The sequence below is a fragment of the Condylostylus longicornis genome, unplaced genomic scaffold, assembly GCF_029603195.1.
Source record: "Condylostylus longicornis isolate FDR11 unplaced genomic scaffold, ASM2960319v2 ptg000077l, whole genome shotgun sequence".
NCBI lineage: Eukaryota > Metazoa > Arthropoda > Insecta > Diptera > Dolichopodidae > Condylostylus > Condylostylus longicornis.
The window spans coordinates 5,413,539-5,434,666 of record NW_026578045.1 but is presented as its reverse complement, the minus strand read 5'-3'; the positions used below and the strand labels follow the sequence as shown (position 1 = coordinate 5,434,666).

Sequence of the window (21,128 nt, the reverse complement as noted above, 5' to 3'; positions counted from 1 at the left end):
TCTTCATTTATTTCTTTTTAATTATCAACAAAATAAAAAACAAAAAAATAACACATAAGTAAAAAAAAAAGAACAAAAACAAATTTTGAACACATTTTCGAGACAAAATATTATTCGTACAAAAATAAAATTAAGAGTTTTTTGAAAATAATTTAAGTATTTAATATATTGTATGATTCCCTTTGGATTGTATTATGTCTTTAAGACGATTTGGCATCGATTTAATTAAATTTAAAGTTTCATTACGGTCGATTTTTGACCATTCCTCATGTAACCTTTCCTTTAACTCAGTTTTATTTGTAATTTTAGGTTTTCGGATTCGTGTTTTCAAAGTGTTCCATAAATTTTCTATACAGTTGATGTCTGATGATTGTGGGGGAGTGTGTAATTGATGTCTAACATTGTAAAGTAACCATTCTTTGACAAAGCCGAGATAAAATGTGATTTTCTTTTTAATATTACCTGAAGTGTGCTTTGGGTCGTTATCTTTGTGGAAGTAGTATTCGTCGGTCAATCCTAGTTTTTCTACACTAGCTACCAAATTACGTTTTAAAATATCCAAGTATCCAAATTTATCCATCATATTTTCAATAATTTCCAAATTTCCAACACCAGAGGCTGCCACACACCCCCACAATAAAATACTTTCTCCACCATGTTTAAATTTGCTTGCAAATTTTTTTTTTTCAATTCAGAATTAAGCTTTCTCCACACCATTTGCTTTTTATCTGATCCAAAAATCATAAACTTTTATTTGTCAGAGAAAATTACTTTTTCCTAGAACTCTGGGGGCTTGTTAATATAAGTTTTTGCAAATTCCAACCTTAGCTTCCGGTTTTTTCTGAAATAAATGGTTTTCTTCTAGGTGCTCTGGCGTGAAAATCAGCTCTCCGTAAAACATTTCGCACCGTTTCTGAACTAACAGGTTTTTCTATGATTTCCGGTTTCTGATTAGTCGGTTCTGGTATGTGAATCTTGGGGTTTGCTTTAACTTTACTAATAATAAAATTGTCTGTTGCTTGCGTGAAAAGTCTTTTTCTACCTCTGCCTGCTTCATTTGTTAATATTCCCTCGTGTCTATATTTTTTTATAATGGACTGAGTGGACGAGTGGCTTCTTCCAAGTATTTTACCCACTTTCCTATAAGTTTTACCTTCAGAGATAAGTTTAATTATTATTTTGCGCTCCTCAAGAGCAGTTTCTTTTTGCTTTCGACTCATATTATTAAATAATGGATAAAAACTGCACCAATCAATGACTTATGTATGAGAACACTTGGATATTGACTAATTCTTATTTATTAATATTGGCAATGAATATATTTTTTAAGATAACTGTAATTATCTGAACTTGTTTAAATTGTACGAATAATATTTTGTCTCGAAAATGTGATCGAAGTTTGTTTTTGTTGTTTTTTTAACTTATGTGTTATTTTTTTTATTTTTTATTTTGTTGATAATTAAAAAGAAATAAATGAAGAACAAATTTTATTAAAAAAAAAAATTTTTTATAAGTTAATATATCTGGAAATCGAAAAAAAACATGCAACTTAATCTTGTACGAATAATTTTTTGTACCACTGTATTTCCTACATACTTATTCTAAATTTGGTATTTCGTTCAAAAATTAAAACTCAAATTGTAACGGGATCAATAACAAATATTGTATACTCATAAAATCACAATATTATTTTATATAACTTTTATTTTAATTTAACAATCTTCAATTTTACAACAATTCCTACATTATAACAATGTCTATTACACCTTTATTATTATTTTTATTTTGACATTTTAATTGTTGCATTTCTCCCTCTCTGCTTCTCTTCAAATTAAATAGAATTGCCATAATATAAAAAAAATTATGAACACAAAAAAGAAAAATATCAAAAATTCAAAATAATAAAAACAAAAATTGAATCGAATGATTTTTGAACGCCCGTTCTATTATTAAACCTAAAATATAATGCAATTAGACAGTCCGTGACTGGCGCTCTACATTTCTTTGCCTATATATACAATATAAACATATACATATATTAAAAATATATTTATCCTCAGTTATCCTTAATCGTAAAATTTTTAATGATACCAACAACAAAACAAAAATTCAAAAATTGAGGGTTGAATTCAACTGGCACTTTCTTTTGGTCATAAAACTTATACACTTAAAATTTAATAATCCGAGTAATTTGGGGTTTTCAACAATAATGAATCTGACTTAAAACCATATATTTATGTCATTAAGATTATTTGATTAAGATAATACCGAAAAAGAATAAATATAAAAATTTCATATTTTTTTGTGTTGAATTTCTTTTTCACCTTGTTTAATAAACTACTCAAAAATCATACAAAGTTTTATTAGAATCAATGAAATGAAAATAAAATTAAGGAAGTCATTTAGAGCCTATACAAACATTGTATATTTGACTGCGTTTTAATTTTTATCAAATATTTTTTTCCTTTTCGTGGTTTCTTTGAAATTAGATCCTGCTTTATAAGTGTGGTTATTAGCACAATAATAATTTTTTAACAAGGTCTATTATCAACGGAGGTGTTGTTGAAATGAAAAATTACTATTTTCATTTCAAAAAATTTTTTTGTTAATTTAAAGAGATTAGGTATAAGAATGTTAAACAAGAGAATTAAAATGCGAAAAGGTCGTCATTTTTAATTCTAGCAATGTTTTGAGCGTGTCTTAGAATGAGGGTGGATTTAAAGGTAAAATTAAATGAGAATTAAAGGTGAATATTATAGGAAAATTATTTTTGAATTTAGCTTTTAAAAAGACTAAATATTATTGTAATATTGAATGTAATATTAAGATTTAATAAATTGTGTTAAATTACAAACTATTGAGTATGTAAAGAAATGGACACTCTTCTCTCCATCTAGCACTATGGACTAATTCTTCTACTGTTCTTATACCTGTCCAATTAGAAATATATTTGAACCATGACTTTTGTTTCCTTACAATTTTTTTTTGGATTCGATTATTCCTTTAATAATTAATTGGAGTAGCTTACAACACCTCTTATTATGTGACCAAAGTAAAACTTATTTACTATCTGTATTTATTATCCTTTAGACTGTATTTAGCCTTTTCAAAACTTCGAGATTTCTGACTCTGCATGTGTATAAAAAATTTTCAAAATTTTTCGATAGCATTACATTTTAAATTCTTCTAATTTACTTTCCGCGCTAATCATTCCATTTCAGTAACTTTATTTCTAAATTACAGAGTACATTTTTATTCTCCATAAAGAAAGTTCTTGCTATTTCAACTCTATATCTTAGAATACTTTATTTGACGTCCAATTTCATCGAGACGACAGTCTAAATAAAGAACGATAAGAATGTCGAAATATATAAAATTACTTACCTGCACAAAATTTTAAAATTTTATTTCACTTCGCTCATTTCGTTTTAAATCGTCAAAGTTCCTGGAACAAAAGTTCTTTATCATTTCTTAAAGACTCATAATAAAGTGCTTAATTTTTTGATTTAATTTTAAATTAATTAAGATCACACAAGAAACTTATTTTGATTTTAATATTGACAATGTGCCTATTGAATAGCAAAGCAGTTATGTTGCTCTACTAATAAAATGTCAAATTTTAGTCACAAAAATGTTGCCACATTATACAAATTAAATGTCATACATTTTACAAACTCTACAACACTACACTCCATTTATTGTAAAATAATTTCAAAATTAAACTACCTACAGTAATTTTATATAAATTAAATAATAAGTTTAATAAATTAACAAGGTAAAAATAAATTGTTGCCATATTTAAAAAAAAAATATATATATATTTCAATTTTGTCAATACTCAATTATTAATTGACAAATTGCAATTCACATATTTATATTTTTTCTTTAATGTCCACACTTGTCAAAAAAAAAATAATAACAACAGAAGAGAAAAATATATATGTACATACTTACGTCAAAATTATATTAACTGGTCAACACCATGATTAGATAAATGTTGTAATAACATGCAAGCTCTTTCAATATGATTAATGAAGCTATAAAGACGTAACCAACCAATATTTTTTTTGCTATTCTTTTGGGGTATTTTTTGCATACTGACTGTTATTAAATAGCTGTAGAACGAGCCACTTTTCATACAAATTTTAATATTCCCGCGTAATTTTAGTATATGTACATTTATTTGTGCATTAAAATGGTGGAAATAAAAATTTTTCTTGAATATAATCTTTAATAAAAATATGAGAAATAAAGCAACAAATTTATAGTTTTCTTGTATTGTACTTTTTATCGACCGCATTGTGTATACAAAAGGTAGGTCATGTGATGGCAACAAATTTTGCATATCGAGTTTCGGGTGGGAACGCACTTCTAATAGTAGGGAAGTGTAAATAAACTATTTTTAGCAAACCTGTCAGTCTGTGTGTGCACGCGTGCATCTCAAGTTCGCCTGAACCGATTTTGATAAAATTTTATATGTAAGTTTATGTCGACCAAGGCATGAATTGATCAATTTTTGGGATATATGAGGCCTCGGGAACTACATTTTTTAGTGGGCGTGTTTTATATTTTTAACTATTATGAAAGAATGTTCTACAGATTTACTTTAAATTTCACATATAAGCTTCGCTCGACCGTCCGTGGAACCTCGTAGCTTTTGGAAGAAATCAGGCGTCAGCAACTGTACGTTTACTACGGGCCAAATATATACATTTTTGCGTATATGAAGAGAAATAATCAACCGATTCCATTGAAATTTAATATTTAAATTCTTCGTATTAAGGCAATAAACATTTTTGAAAAGATCAGGGTTCAGAAAGTGATCTGAGGGTCGATTTTACATTTTTTGCCATATCTACGGAACGGATTGATGGAATTTCTTGAAATTTAATATTTCAGTTCTGCTGATTACCGTAAGTAACTGGTGAGGAACATTTCAGGGAATTCGGGTAGCACAAAGCGAAACCTACTAAGAGCAAATTTACATTTTTCTAGGTATGCCAGTTTACTAATGCCCTAAAAATTGGAAAAAAGTATTTAACAGGAATTTTTATAATAATCTGTAACACTTTCACTTAACTAGACAGTACACATTGCGGTCGGTTATGTGCTAACCACATCAGATTGTTTTTTTTGTTACATATTTCTTGTGTATATTTTAGAAAACCTAAAAAACATGGCCACTGTAATACATACATACATACAAAATAAGTATTATAATTTGTTAGCAAATTATATTTTTGTAGCCATCGGTTATAAAATAATTACAAAATACTACATGATTCAATATTAAGGACATCGTTAATATTTTCATCAGAATTCAAGTATAATATATAATTTCAAATATATTTGTATGTATAATGCCATACTTATGTATATTGTAATAAAATATAAGAAAAAAGACCTTTTTCTTTCAGAAAAATAAAGAAGAAATTATTGTATAAATTTAATTTTAATACATAATAATTATGATAATATTACAATGTTGTCAGTTATTGCTTAAGGACATTTTTTATTTAAAGAAAAGGAATGACTTCTGTTTTTTTGACATATTTATATACATGTATAATATAATACAAAAACTGTTGACAATAACTGCATAATTTAAGAGATAATTTTGTTCAAAATGACAAGAATATTTCAAAAAAGGTTTAGATGTACAAAATATTGTAATGTGTTAGCGGGAAACATATAAGGTAGATAAAATGAAGTTCAACTTATTTTGTAATTGTACACAATTTTGAGTTTTGATTCTAGCTTTAATTTTTAATAGAAATAGCATTTTTATAGTTTTAGCTATCCCAGATATAAATTTGTTATTGGAGTTCCGTTCCTACTCTAAAAAATTTATAAATTAGCAGAGGAACCTCACTCTATATAACTTCTATATTCAAGTTTTTCAAATTCAAAAAGTATAATAACGACAATTTACAATCGGATAATGAATCAGTAAAATTTCTTTATATAAACGATCAAGTTTTCATCGTAAATTGTTAAAATACGAGAAACACTCTGTCTGGAATGTAATCTGCACCAAGAATCGTTAAAATATTAAATTTTGTCTGTTTAGAACACACTTAATATAAAAAAACCCGTTAATATAATAAAAATGTGGTTATATGAAACCACATGAAACAGCTTACATGAGAAATCGTTAAAACGTGTAAACGTGTCTGTCTCGAATATTTTTCAATATGAAAATCGCTAAAATATTAAAATACGTCTGTTTGGAACGCAGTTTATACGAAAAATCAATAAAATATGAAAATACGTCGCCCTAGAGCGCAGTTTATATGAAAAATTTTTGAAACACGAGAATATGTCCTACCTACCAAGTGATTTCTACAAAAACTCAATATTTTTCGAAAATATGCTGTGACTCAACTGTTTCTCAATAAATAAAACGAAATTAAATGAATTTTTCTCTTAAATCTCAGTTTATTATTTCAATTTTGCTACCAAATCTAAAAATATTTGAAAAAAAAATTAAATTTGAAATCAGCTTACATTGTTTAAATTAAATTTAATTATTTTTTAACAAGAATTTGCAAATAATACAAACTATAATTATAATATTATTAAATAAACCTATATATACCCATGAGCTTACATAAATTTTTATATTTATTTTAGAATTTAATATAATTTTAATCTTTAATTTTTTTTTATTTTCTATCTCTTTTCATACAACAATAAATCAATTAATGGAACTATACACACTAAAATGGCGGCAACACTTATAATAACATTTATTTTCATTTTATATAAATGACAACTTATCTAAATTGTTCATCATTAAATGTCATTGTGAATTGATATTATCTATGAATGTTCATTTTATTTCATTCATTTCAATGATCATCATCAATCATATATGATGAATTTTTTTAAATTTTTGATTATATCCTTTCATATTCACATTGTTAAACCGGATTTTATATTCGTAAATGCATATACGAATATGTACGATGATTTTTCTTCACCTAAAACGGATATCAAAATATCAAAATGCTAAAAAAAAAATGATGGTACTTTTTTTTTTGAAAACTATCAATCCAATTAAATGAATTATTCACCATTCATATTTAAAACTACAACAACAAAAAAAAAACCACAAATGAATGAATGAATGAATAAATGTCATACAAAATAATTATCTGATGACAAATGGAAATCAACTGACAATATATATTCTTAACTGCATAAATGTATATGACTGTGCGCGGCTCAATTTAATATTTTGAAATGATGCGGCGGCAATGGTGATATTAACAACACTCTACTTGAAAATAATATAAAAAAAAAAAAAAAAAACTTTGTCAAATTGAAATTTTTTTTTTTGCGTTTTCATCTTCATTTCTTTTCATCACGGATCGTCGCTTTGGATGCAACTATTTTTCTATTAATGGTGCGATCATGATCGTATCACGCATGCGCTTTTATAATATGAAATTTCTACTATCTTTTTAAAATATAATTAAATGTTTATGGTTGACTCACAAACTTAAAAGGGCGTAAGTATTTTTTGAATTTTTTTTCTTTATATATATTGTTTTTTGTTATACTTTTCATAAAATTAAAATGTATTATTTATAATTTTTAATGAGAGATACATGGCAGGAACTGTGAAATCATACAATACACTTTTTGATATTCAATTTTGAGAATGAAAATTTATTTATCATTTAAAAGAGGTATAAGCAAGAATATTTGATTTTAGGACAAAATAGAAATTATCAAAATTCCAGAGCAAATAACACGAATATAAGGTTCCAAATACACGCGAAAATCACATAGAATTCGAATTTTTAATTCCAAGCGTTCGATTTTGTTTCAATTGTTTAGGTGCAACATTTGATTTAAAATCAATTAAGTTGACATTTTAATTGACATGTACAAATGTCATTGTCTCTGTTCAAAATATAATATTATTGTAAATCGAAATATCTATACACTTTTAAGATAATTAAGGTGTGAAATCCAATTCAAATTCAGCTCAATGAAAACAAATGTTCTTTGAATCTCCTTAGGAGCCGAATTTTCCGTTAGTAATCTCTCTCAAATCAATGAATTATGTAAATTATGCAAATTCATACTAATAACACACTATTCTAATAATTTGTCATTTGAAAATACGTACTATAACCCTATAACAATGGAAAATTTCTGAATACCTTTAAATTACAGAGAATTGTATAATTCCACTATAATTTTATGGTTTTACTATTATTGGCTATCGTATATTTGTGATTTATGATAATATCTTTTACTTAGTTTTTCTTTGAGTATTCATACATGAGTAACACACTCTTCTTTTCTCTATATATGTACACAATCAAGGCGCTCTTTTTTCGAATTTTGAAAAATTTACACCATAGTTACATTACATTAAATTTTTTCTTCTCAAATGTAATATTCTTGAAAAACTATTAAATGACAATTGTTAATAATAAGAAAGTCAACTGTTTTTTGTTTAATCATCTCGATTTGATTTCAATAATGGCTTACTATTAAGTTAAAATCAATGGTAAAAGACAAAAATGGCGTTTGTACTTCTTTGGGTAAAAGAAATGGGTAATTTCTTATCATAATTCAATCAAATTGTATTCAGCTTACATATAATATATTCTAATATGATATGCTGTTCTCCTAAAATAGTTTGATTTAATAAATATTTGATTAAGAATCATAAATTTGTAATAAGACTTACCATTGTATTACGCACAATTAATTCGCTATCCTCTACAAGATCCTCAAAATTCCTAAAATTTAATATTATGTACACTGTACAACCAAGCGCGTATTCTTTCTATTTCGCTCTGTTTGAGAAAATAGACATGATATGCGCCATACTTTCCTTTCATTCTTGAAAGGTGTACTAAATTTGGGGTAATTACCCATTATTACTAGCGTATTTTTAATCCTGTTTTAGTAATATTTTCATTTTAGGTTACTTCGGTTTCTATTATTTATAATTTATTATTAAAACATGAATTTATTTTAAAAAACTATAAATTAAAGAATAATGAGAGAAACACAAAAATATTCACTATTTTAAAAATTCAAAATTTCAAAAAAATGTTTTCTCATATAAGCCGAGCTAGTCACTCCTTTTATGTATTTACTTTTATACACAGGTAATACTTAATTTAGGAAATTTAGATCATTTTCCATTCGGCAACCATGATTTTCGCATAAAATTGATCTACTTCTCTATTAATAATTTCGAGAAATCAACATTTATTTAATTTCGCTCAATTCTCTGAGCTGAGTTGCATCTTCCCACAACTGATTTGGGTGAAATTTTTTTTTTGTAACTATTAAAAAAACAATAATATTACCTCTGAGGTAATTACCCAAAATTAGGGTAATTTTAATGTTGTTGCGTAATTTTTTTTATTTTAGGATTTTTCGGGCTTTATTAAATTATTTGTTATTCAAATAGGGTTAAAGTCTGGATTAAATATAATGAAAATTAATAAAATTAATAATTATTTAATTATAATATTATTTTTTTTTAATTTATTAAATATTTTTTAAATGAAAAATTATAAAATCATAAAAAATTTCTTAATGAAGAAGCTACTTTATAATTAACCCAACAATTACCAACAAAATATTTTTATATTATTCACCTTTCATAAAACAAATATAACAATAACAAGAAGAAAAATTCGTTTCATATTTCAATCATATTTTTTTACCACCCTATATACTCGCACTTAAAATAATTTCTTTTAATATTTTTCTTTTATAATAATTTATAAATAAATTATCACAATTTATTAAAAAAAATTATTTAAATGTACGCAAAGAATTTAAGTGAATCGATCAAAAAAAAAAATATAAATATATGAATAAAACAAGGTGCATGTGTACACGTACTTGTACACTCCAATAAAATTATTTAAATTTAAAAAAAAAAAATTCATCTTCACTGTTGCATGAAACCTAAATATTTAAAAAATATTGCGTGTAAAACACAATTTTCCAGACAATAAAATTTAAAACATAAAAAATTTTACTGAATTGGTAATGAAAAAAAAAAATGTTGTTTTCTCATTTTTATACTTTTTTTTATTATTTTTGATTAATTCATTCATAACGCATAATATTATCATAAAAAATTATTTTATTTCAATAATAATTTCATTGTATTTTTGGCATATTTCCGAAAAATTTATTCGGAGAAAAGTTCCAAAACAAAAAATGGACTGTTTGTCCGCCTTCTGCAGTTTTTTTTTTATAAAAGTTTCACTAAACGGCTTGAAGTTCCAAGATAGTCAAAGGAATATCATAAAATTTTTCCATGTTGTCTCCGCGCTTCAGACTATATATAGCGCTCTAAAGAAGTGAAAATGCAAATTTGTGCAAAGTACTAGTGCCCATAAACAAAGAGTAATTTGTAAATTCAGAAAACATAGAAAAATCAGAAATTACTTCTTCTGCAGGCTTTCGAAGTCCTTCAAATTATCCGTTATCTAAAACTGATTTTCTCCAATTTCAGGAGTAATTTTTAAAAAGCACGACAAATCAGATACGGCTCTTAAACCTTAACTAAATGAATTAAAAATATAATTTATTCTTTATATGAGTATAAAAATTTTTTAAATTACTCTATGATTTCTCCTAAATTTATGCAAAAAATTGTGAGGTGATAACGAAATTATTTCAATTCAAATCATTATGAAAATGTGCTCTGTTGTATACCACGGATTCAATTATAAAGACTACATTTTTTTATAATTTTTAATTTGCGTCTACATTTTCAACAATTTAAGAGTAAATTTCTTTTAGTTTTTATTTCTTCATCTAAATTATAATTTTTTTTTTATATTGAAAAATTGCTTGAAGTCCTTTTTAATATCCTTATTAAGACTATAAAGAGCTTATTATTTTTTTGTTTTGTTTTCGATTTTCTTTTTAAATTTTTAATATTTATATCCTATAATTTGTTTCATTTATCAGCCATCATATCCGATTTCAATCCATATTTTTATTTATTATATGCATATAACCATCATTCTAACCCTTTCGAAATAAAAAACCAGAAAAGCATAATATAAAAAACGGGTAAAAAACAGAAGTAACATATAACAGTTTAAAGCGAGAAAATGCAATTTATAATTTGTTAAAAATAAAAAAATTAAAAAAGAACCATGTTTTGTCGCCCCATAATAATTTGTTTTTTACAATTTTCTCAAAAATTAACTAATCCATTCATTTATCTAAGAATTTATGTGGAATTGTTATACTTATTTTGTTAATTTCGTCAAATAATCAAGTATATTATAACAAAAAAAAATAATGTACAGGCATTCCACAAATAAGTCGCTTTTTAAATAATATATTTGAGCTTTATTTTACGCAATTACCCTCCATATTATTATTACCCTTGAATTTTGTGAGTATTCCCTGGGAACACGGAATACCGATTTCAGAAATCGTCAATTTCAAGTTGTTGTCTTGGATATCAAAGCAATTTCTGAAAAAAAAGCTCAAAAATCACATTACGAATTGAGATTATTCAAGTCGTATAATCCAAATTATAAAAAGCCAAGAACAATATTGAGAATCCTCAAATTTTAAATAATTTTACTTTAATAACCATTACAGGGCTTCAAATGTAATGAAGCCCTGACATGGTTATTAAAGTATACTGAATTCAATAATCGTAATTATAAATCAGGAAATTCAATAGCATCTTCGCCAATTATCGTATTTTTTGTGCCATCAACGTAATTGTAACAATAAATTTTTCAAAAAATATCGAATATGGAGTGCGGAACCTGAAGGCAGAAAAATTGATTAATATTTTTCCCCTTCACCGTAAACCAGTGATTTCCTGCCTCTTAAGCTGTTTACATCAGGAAATCCTCTACTCTGTATACATAAAAGTTATTAATTACTCATTGTTTTGACTCGTTTTCGTTGAATATTCCACCGAATATTGGAAAATATTGAGATAGAGGTGCATCTTGACCAAAAACTTTACGGTAGTATGTTAAAATTCAATCAACTTATCTTGCTATTAATTCGAAGGATGCCTGTTTACAATCATGCCCTCACATTACACTAACTAACACCCATAAACACAAGTCATAATAACAAGGGTTAAAAATTGAGTATTCGAGCACATAATTTTTTCTTCTTTTAAATGGTTCCTTAATCCTTTAGAATATTTAATCATAAAACATAAAAAAGTTTAATAAAAAAAATTTGTTTTACGATCACTGACAAAAAAAAACAAAATTCTTTTTTTTTTTTTTCTTAATTCCATGATTAAAATGTGAAGTGATCGAGTAAGTGAAGTGATCATTTCAACTATCGTCTAATTGTATCCGTTATTACTTTTGTAATAAAAAATTTATTGCTGAAATAATAATAAAAAAAAATTTTATTTTTACCTGATCTAGATTAATATACAGGTATAATTTACACATACATTTTTACATAAATTAATAAAAATTTCGAATTAATTTATAAGACTAATATTAAAAGTGTCCCTGGGGCACAAAATTTTTACACAAAACATAACATATGTATAAACAATTTTATAACAGTGAAAGAACAAATTTTTTTAACAACTTTATACAAAAATTTTGCACTTAAACTTATTTAAAATTGAAAAAAGAGAAGGAGATAGATATAAGAGAGAGAGAGAGAAAGATAGATTATTAATTTATTTATAATAATTTTTAAAAAATGTTTATAAACGTTTGCAAGACAAATTCTGGTGAGAGTTGAAAATTATCATTTAATCGGAACGAAACGCTTACGATTTAAAATTTCTTCGAATTTTCCTAGTTTACATTTTACACACTTGCTATTATTACCAATTACGATTTTACACATTTCAAAATCGCTTTGACTAAAAATTTGACAGAAATACAGAGTTATCAACCTAAATATTTGGCATCTAAGATATAAACACACTGATACTAGTTGCGGGACACTGATACTAGACTAGTTATGAGGAGGCGAAATTCATAAAACTAGAAATAATCATTTGATTTTACACTTGCAGTGAAGTACTATATGAATTGAATTTTAATCGCAATCGAAAATTTCAATTTCCCAAAACTTGAAATGAGCTCCGAAATATTCAATATTTTCTCTAATACTCGTATTACACTTATTATTTTGATTATTTTCCAGAAAATTCCTTTAATTTTTAAAACCAATCTATGCCAAAGGGCAAAATTTCAAATTTAATTTCAAATTTGATACACCTGATAAAAGGTTTTAGTACTTTCCAATGGTACAGTACTTCAACCCTGCGCACTCCCCGGTTGTAACAATGTTGAACGTCTTATTTCGGTGATTTCCTATCAAAAAAAAAAATTTTAAATTTCTGCCAGTTTAATGTCTCAAATAGCTTAAAATACAGTATCGTCTCTTTATCAATATAAATTTTCTTAATTTGTAACAACAGGGTGATATTGCTACTTCGCCTGATTAGTTTGATTTATTGTTCCCCGACCAAGTACAAATTGTCAGTAATTTACCAAATTCCAAACTGAATTCAATTTGTTTGAGTTTAAACAAAATTTCTCTCTTTTTTTTTTAACCATTATTGTAGTAAAATGATGGACAGATATCAAGTAGGCGCTTATTTGACGTGTGCTTTTAGCGATTGATTGTAATTATAAGTGTTCGTTTCATTTTGCATTCGATATTTTTAATGTACACGAATATCATATTACAGATGTATAAATTTGTTTTTTTTTTTTTTGTTTTACGATTAACAGTGGACTAAGTATGTAATGTAACTGCTTATCAAACTCTGCTCTTATAGAATATCATTATATATAGTAATACTGGTTGTACCACTTATATACAATATTTTAGTGAAAATGGAAACAAATGCAACACCTGCTGATTAATATCAACATATTATTTTGATGGACCTGCTTGACTACCAATGTACAAACACGTGTATGTAGATAAAAACTTAAATTTTCTTATACTGTCTTCAGTTTAGTAACATCGTATCCAAAAAAATATATTGTATAAAAATTTATTTAAGAACAGAGAACTTTAATTACATTAAATAATCACTAAAGTAATTTAAATAAGTAAAGTTAAAAGTATTCCTTTTAGAAAATTTATTAGAACTGAGTTTTATTCAATAAATGTAATGGCAGAATTTTGTTGAATATTAAAATATTTTTAGTATTCTAGTCAAACAATGAAATCTACTAAGTGAAAGCATAACAAAACATGTATTTAAGTAACTGTAAACGTCAAGCCCCCCGGCAAATGTCGTGTTTTTATACAGCTGTCAAATATCGGCAAATACAAGAACAATGAGTGGCATTATTATATGATTACAAAAATAGTTGATTTCCGTGATTGTTGTAAAATTACGCAGACTCAATTAGGTAAACTTTTTTCTCAATAAACGTATTCTTTCAAATTTAAATGTAAATATTGATTAAATTTAAACAAAGTTGTATTTAATTTAATCAACCGTATCTTAAATTTTAAATAAATTAATGAAGAAAACCACAAAAATTCGAAAAATAAAAGAGAGAAATTTTGTAAATACTCCATTTATTATAAAATTTTGAACATTTTTGAATATTTTTTGTATAATAGTTATTTATACGTTTTATACTGATCCAACAACTTCTTCATTTTTATTTAAAATGCTCACAGTAAATGAGACATATCATACACTTCTTGATAAATACAAAATATAAAGAGTGTGTCGAAATTTATAGCGCAATTTCATAAAAGATGTGAGCTTTTTGGGATTTAAAATTAAATAATTTATGGTCTACTCTTAACAGTACGAGTTTACAAGATCGTGAATTTATCGCGAAGAAATCAAATTTAAAATATTAATGCAGGGACTGAAAGGGAGAGATTTCAAAAAATTTTTATTGTGATGTCGATGTCTCTAAACTTAAAAGATATAACTACTGTTGAATTTTCTTTTTCGCCGAAGAAAAAAGTGTAAAGTTAATTTATATAACATTGAATTATTGCCTTTAATATGTTACATTAAGCCGATTTTCTTACAGTCACAAATCATTTTCAGATAGCAGATCACTTTGTTATAGTATTAACAAAAAAATTATTGCTTATCCTCTACATACATTGAATTGATAAGTTTTAATTGAACTTACTTTTTAATTTTACAAATGATCTATTCGCCTATTGCGATAATATTAGTGTGAAATCAATAAAATTTCTGATTCAAATTACTTGACTCAAGAAAAAAACCAAGTTATATTAGATATAAACAATGCTTTTAATGAAAACGAATTCTTTTTCCATTAGACACTCAATTTTTGCCTTAAATTTGTCATATTAAACAATTTGACATACCATAATTTTTATTCATTGACAGCATTTTATTAATACAAAAATGACAGTAATATTCAAATTTTAAAACACATGTAAACAATTTTGTGACACTCTTTCAATTAAATTTAATTGCTACGCGCTCATATTTAAATGACGTATGCGTTTGCTTGCATAATAAAAATAAAGTCTCTTAAAATTTATAATATCTCCATTACTATTTATTTTTTAAAAAACTACATTTAATTTTATTTTATTTCTATACTCTTATTTTTTTTTATAACGTTTTACTATTTTATAGCTCTTTAGTTACAAAAATAATATTATAATTTAAAAGAATATCCAGTTCTAAACATGAAGTCATAACATGGCGCTTATAATAATTATATTTAAAATTACCTGAATGAATCTCATGTCATCCATAAACAATTCTTCAAAAAAAAAAAAAAACAGAACAGCAAACACAAAACGAAAAACTCATTCGTTTTTACGAGTCGATCATGTAATTTTATTTTTCAATTATAACTTGCTTGTAACTTTCATTCATAACAATTTTTTTTTTCTTTATATTTTCTTTTTACTTTGGCATCTAAGAGATACTCTTCTAAAAAATTGAATGGTTCACATTGAATAAACCATAGAGATGAATTGAACTGTTTATTTTATTGAAAGAAATGGGGAACAAATCCGTTTAAAGTATAGAATAACTAAGCATAAGAAAAATCATTCATTGATTTGTATATGATCTGTAATGTGTATGCACGTAATATGTACAGGTATCCATAATATATCCGAAACCATAACTACATATTACATGGGGATGTGCCCCATCAAAAATCGTAATCATAAAATTTACCTCGGCAAATAAATCTTTATATTATTACGTTCCATAGAAAATCTGTGCACATTTTGAAATATAAAAGGTGATTCTTTTGCTACTTGCTTTGTATAATTGCTTTTATTTTTGACACTTATTTTGACTTAAGTTTGCTTCACAATTTTCAACGTCAAATCGACTGATTTTCTGTTTTCCATTTAACTAGGAGGAAAGTGGCGCCCGAACAGGGGTTCAATTTCTAAATATTTAGCAAATAACATTAATTAAGAACGTGTTCGGTGAGCAATCAGTTTTATGTTTTGAAGTTTTGAATGGTTCAAGTGCTGGAAATGATGTGACTTCACGTGCTTTCATTATTTTCTTTGATGACATGAAATCGACCATCCAGAATGATTGCAATTTTTAAAAACAATACTGAAAATTTAATTTGTGTTATTTTGGTTTAAGATTCGAAAAAAAAAGTGTTTCAAAATTAGAGAATTCATATGAGTGACTCTTACTGTGGACTAACAACTTTTTCATGAAAATTAAGAACATTTTACTTTGAATTTAAAACCAAACATTTAAAAAAAACACCCATTCCAATTCTTCAGTACTAAAATAAAAATCCTTTGCTTCAGTTTTTATTCGATTTTTATAAGTAATATTTTAACTTATAGATATTGTAAAGGTGCTAGCCATTAGCTCCCTTCGTTCACATATCATTCACGCAATTGAATATTTTCATATTATATTTTCACATTTCTCATAGTACTTGTATAAGTAATATACGATCATTTGCTCCTATATTTTATTAAATGGATGGGATTAGGATTTATTTTTTCTTTTATTTTTTTTTTTTTTGGATTTTGCTATTTAACTTTGGCTCGGATTTGTGGATTTGTAAGATATTGGTTTTATTTGCAATTAATGGTGAGTGAAATTTGTTTCTTTTTTTATTAAATTTAGGAGTTGAACTTTAGTTTCTTGATCTTCTTTTTTATTCTTGCATTTGTGTAACAAGAGCATGCTGTGGCTAAAAACATTGAATGAAAAACTAATAATTTGTTAAGATTGAATTAAATTTTGTGATATTGGTATGGGATTAAAGAATTACAAAAACAATTTTTTGTTAAATCCATATCAGAAGGTTTTTTTCAACCAAAGTTCTCAAATTGCAATTAAATGCCTTCAGAGTATTTGCGCCCGAACAGCAGTTCAATTTCTAAATATTTAGCAAATAACATGGTTACAAATGAATTTTTTGTGTATTTTATTTTTGTTTCTAACTCCAACTACTTACATTGCATTGAACTTTATTTGTCAGTATTTTTGTTGGTTCAAACATATTTAATTGTCAACTACAACTATAATATATTTGAGAAACTTGCCTCACATTAAACTCTCATTTTTCTATTAGCTTTATTGACACTTTTTGTATTATATGCTGCCGATATTTGCACACTTTCTTCTCATCTGGTGAGTTAAAATGGTAAAGCAACGAATAAAACCGGCCTAGGGCTTATTTGTAAAAATTTGGTTGGCAGTTCCCACAAATTTTTCAAGTCAAATTGTACCACCCCAAAATCATAATCAATAAAATGGTTTTTCGCTCTAGAAAACCCTTCAAATTATTAAATATCTCAAATCTTTCCATTTTACCTCCTACCTCCTTCGCCTAACCATCGTTTACCTGCAAAATATTACATATATCGATGTACAAATAAATGAAAATATAAAAAAAAAACAAATAAATAAAGAAAACTACAAGTAATAAAATTTTAAACCAACAAAAATAAAAAAATCTAAAAAAAAACACTAAAAACGTAAATGTAAAAAACAAAAATTAAAAATCAAAAGCGAGCATATCTTCACATTCTCATAAATATACTGAAAATGCAAAAAACTTCAACTTCAATCATTTTGGTAATAAATTTTCATTTTTAGACTCACAACATGAACCTGAATTTTATCGTCTTCCTTTTGGTGTTCAAAAATTGTTTCCGTCCGTAATTCCTCCCTTCTAACCTCTTTCTCTTTGCCATTTCTATTTTTTTTTTTAAGTTCTTTTGATTCAATTCTTCTCCTTGTTTTGATTCGTTTTTGGGCCCCTCTGTTTTATTAGTTTTTCTTATATATTATTCTAAATAGCTATTTTGTTGTTGTATTTATTTGTTGCAAAAGAAATCGAAATAAAATATCTTGAGGTATCATTAATAATCGCATAATCAGACAAGGGCGCACTTAAAAGAACCCTAAAACAAATAGCAAAAAACAAAAACAGCACCATACTGTACACACATAAGTCTAACAAAATCTCAATCCGATTGTAAATGAAAAAAAATTACTCTGTATATAGTCATATACAAAGGATCTTCAATGATCATCTTTTTTACTATCCTATAACACAAACCAAACAAAATCAAAAAAAAAATCAGAGACCGAGAAAAGAAAAAATTACCCATATTGTAACGCAAAATTTTCAATTTTCTCTCTCTCCCTTCCTTTTGTTTTTATTTTTAAAATGTCTGTTTATTTGTTTATACTTGTTGTTTTCAAACAAATCTTCAAGTTGATCTTCAGGAAACAAAAAAAAAAAAAAAAAAAAAAAACCAGACAGAAAACTTTTTACATAAAAACTTTAAAATTTTCACAACAACCAAAACAAAATCAGAAAATACAAATTACAAATAAAAAACAAAAAATAAAAAACGGAAACACTATCAGAAACACAAAACAAAAACAAAAAACTGAGAGAGAAAAAGGAACAAGCAACAACAATAATAACTAACAGCAGCTCCAATAAAATGAAAAAAAAAAAAGAACAATATTTAACGAATGCGAAATCTAAGCGAACTGTGAAATGGGCGCTGATCCAGCAGCACCATGCTGGAAGATCACATGAACTAAATCAGCAGCAGCCCATATAACATGAAACCTTTTTATTTCCCTTTTGTTTTTTCTTTTTTACGTTCTTTTCCTCAAAAAGAAAGAAGAATAAATTTCATGAATGTATCATTGAAGTTATTTTGCAGACAATAAAAAAAAATTAATAAGAGAAAAAATTTTTAGTCACTCCATTAGTCTAAAATCATTTGAAATGAATACATTTTGTTAGCACAATAGACAGGAATATGAAAAAAAATCAGATATTTCAAACCAATATGAGACGACACGCTTTCTAATTACTCACATTAATTGAAAAATTTTGAGAAATTAATTGAAAGACAATAAAGGAATCAAAGCATTCCCGAACTTTCCTCGGAACGAGGTTGCTGCACCAAATATGATAATGTGTAAGCGAGTCTACCAAAATTTTAATTTTGGTATGACAGTCTGTAGACGTACCCCGGTATATTATTAATAATACAGGCTCATAAATGTAACGAACTATATTTTTGATAAAAATAGTGAAAAATCTAAGTTCTGGCATGTTTTATTTTAAAATCAATATGTAGGCGTGACTTTTGAAAGGCCCTATATTGGCAAAGCTGTGCCATTAAGTGGTGATACCTGATTTCCAACTGAAAATAAAATGATTAATTTTAAAAAACTGAATTCTTTTACAATAATAACTTCCCATATAGTGACATTTACTCCTGATTTTAATGAATCAAAAAAAAAACCTATCAAGTGATTTATGTATTTAATATAAAATTTGACATTATGTAGTTAATTTCCCAAACAAGAAATGTCATTAATGGATAACGCTGTCTCATTCTTTTACTCTTCTTTTTATAACAGAAATTTTTGCTAAGCGTGTTTTAAAACTGAATGTAATTCTCAAATATTAATTTCGGTCCCCGATTTTTAAATGTTTTCCATTGCAGATTTCCCGCTTATATTTGGAACCATATTCAAATTTTTGTAACTACAACACATACACGTTGTGGAATACATGTAAGATACAATATATCTGATGGCCTATGATAGCTAAAATCTGGTGGCTATTATAGTTACTTTAAAGTTTTGCTTTTTTGTTTTATAAGATTCAAAAAAAATTTATGCAAAAACTATAAAAAAAAATTTAATTTTCGTGCGTTTTATGTACTCAATTTCAAAAATAAAAAAGAGAAAAGTTATAAAATCTCAAGCTAAGAATATCAGGTACTTCTGAGATTCTTTTTTATTTTTAGTTTTGTACTCTTGGATTCTAAATAAAGTTTTGTTAAAATGTACTAGTTTAATTTTAATTGTCTGTTTATTGTTTTTGAGGGCTTCTTAGTTAAATTATTTTTGAGCTATATTCCGATATATATTTTGAGCTATATAAAAATGATTAGATTTTTTGATTATCTCAAAAGATGCTTTTTGAACCGAACTTGAACTACTGCCATGCAGCTCATCAGACAATTTTGTCATCTGCTTTATTCTGAATTAGACAGAAGTAACTTCTATAGAGTAGTTTGTATATAACAAAGCTGTTTTGCGTGGATATTCCGTTTTATAGAGGGTGTATGGAATAACCCATAAATTTAAATATTAAGAATATAACGTTACCTTAGTCATTTACTGGAACTAGTGTGAATTATTTCTACTCTCATGTGCTCCTTTGTGTATACTACAGTATTAACGAATGTTATACAAGCTTTTAAAGTGTTATTTGTTTTTCTACTCGCAAGTGGAGTATAAAGTTGTAGTGTTAAATTATTAAGTATTTAGTCAGAGTTTGGAACCTAGATTTTTGGTTATAGGGCCGGCGCCATAACCACTACGCCATTTGGTTAGGTTTTAAAGTATTAAACGCTTTTATATTAATCAATACGGAGCAAAGATTAAATTTCAACTATCAAACTTTGACATTACAATATGAGATCGTTTATTCCTCCTGCAAATCATAACAATTCTAAATTTAAAAATCATGGTTTAACCCCGATTTTTCTTCTTACCTTATTTTACTATATCTATAATATTTTAAAGAAGTTAAATTGAGAATCAAAAATAAATTTATAAAAAGCAAAAACATTATAAGAAAGTTTTCAGAACATGATCGACCACA

At 26.0% G+C, this 21,128-nt stretch overlaps 1 protein-coding gene across 1 annotated transcript; it reads right to left on the bottom strand.

The window, feature by feature from the left end:
• Positions 1–824: 824 nt before the first annotated feature.
• LOC129612757 (uncharacterized) lies at positions 825–1,220 on the bottom strand. Its single transcript, XM_055526516.1, has one exon. It carries the CDS (start codon positions 1,218–1,220, stop codon positions 825–827), a length of 396 nt encoding a protein of 131 aa, XP_055382491.1.
• Positions 1,221–21,128: the final 19,908 nt, after the last annotated feature.

Excerpts from the sequence above, each read along its gene's own strand:
- LOC129612757 (XM_055526516.1), bottom strand. The coding sequence starts at position 1,220 with ATGAGTCGAAAGCAAAAAGAAACTGCTCTTGAGGAGCGCAAAATAATA.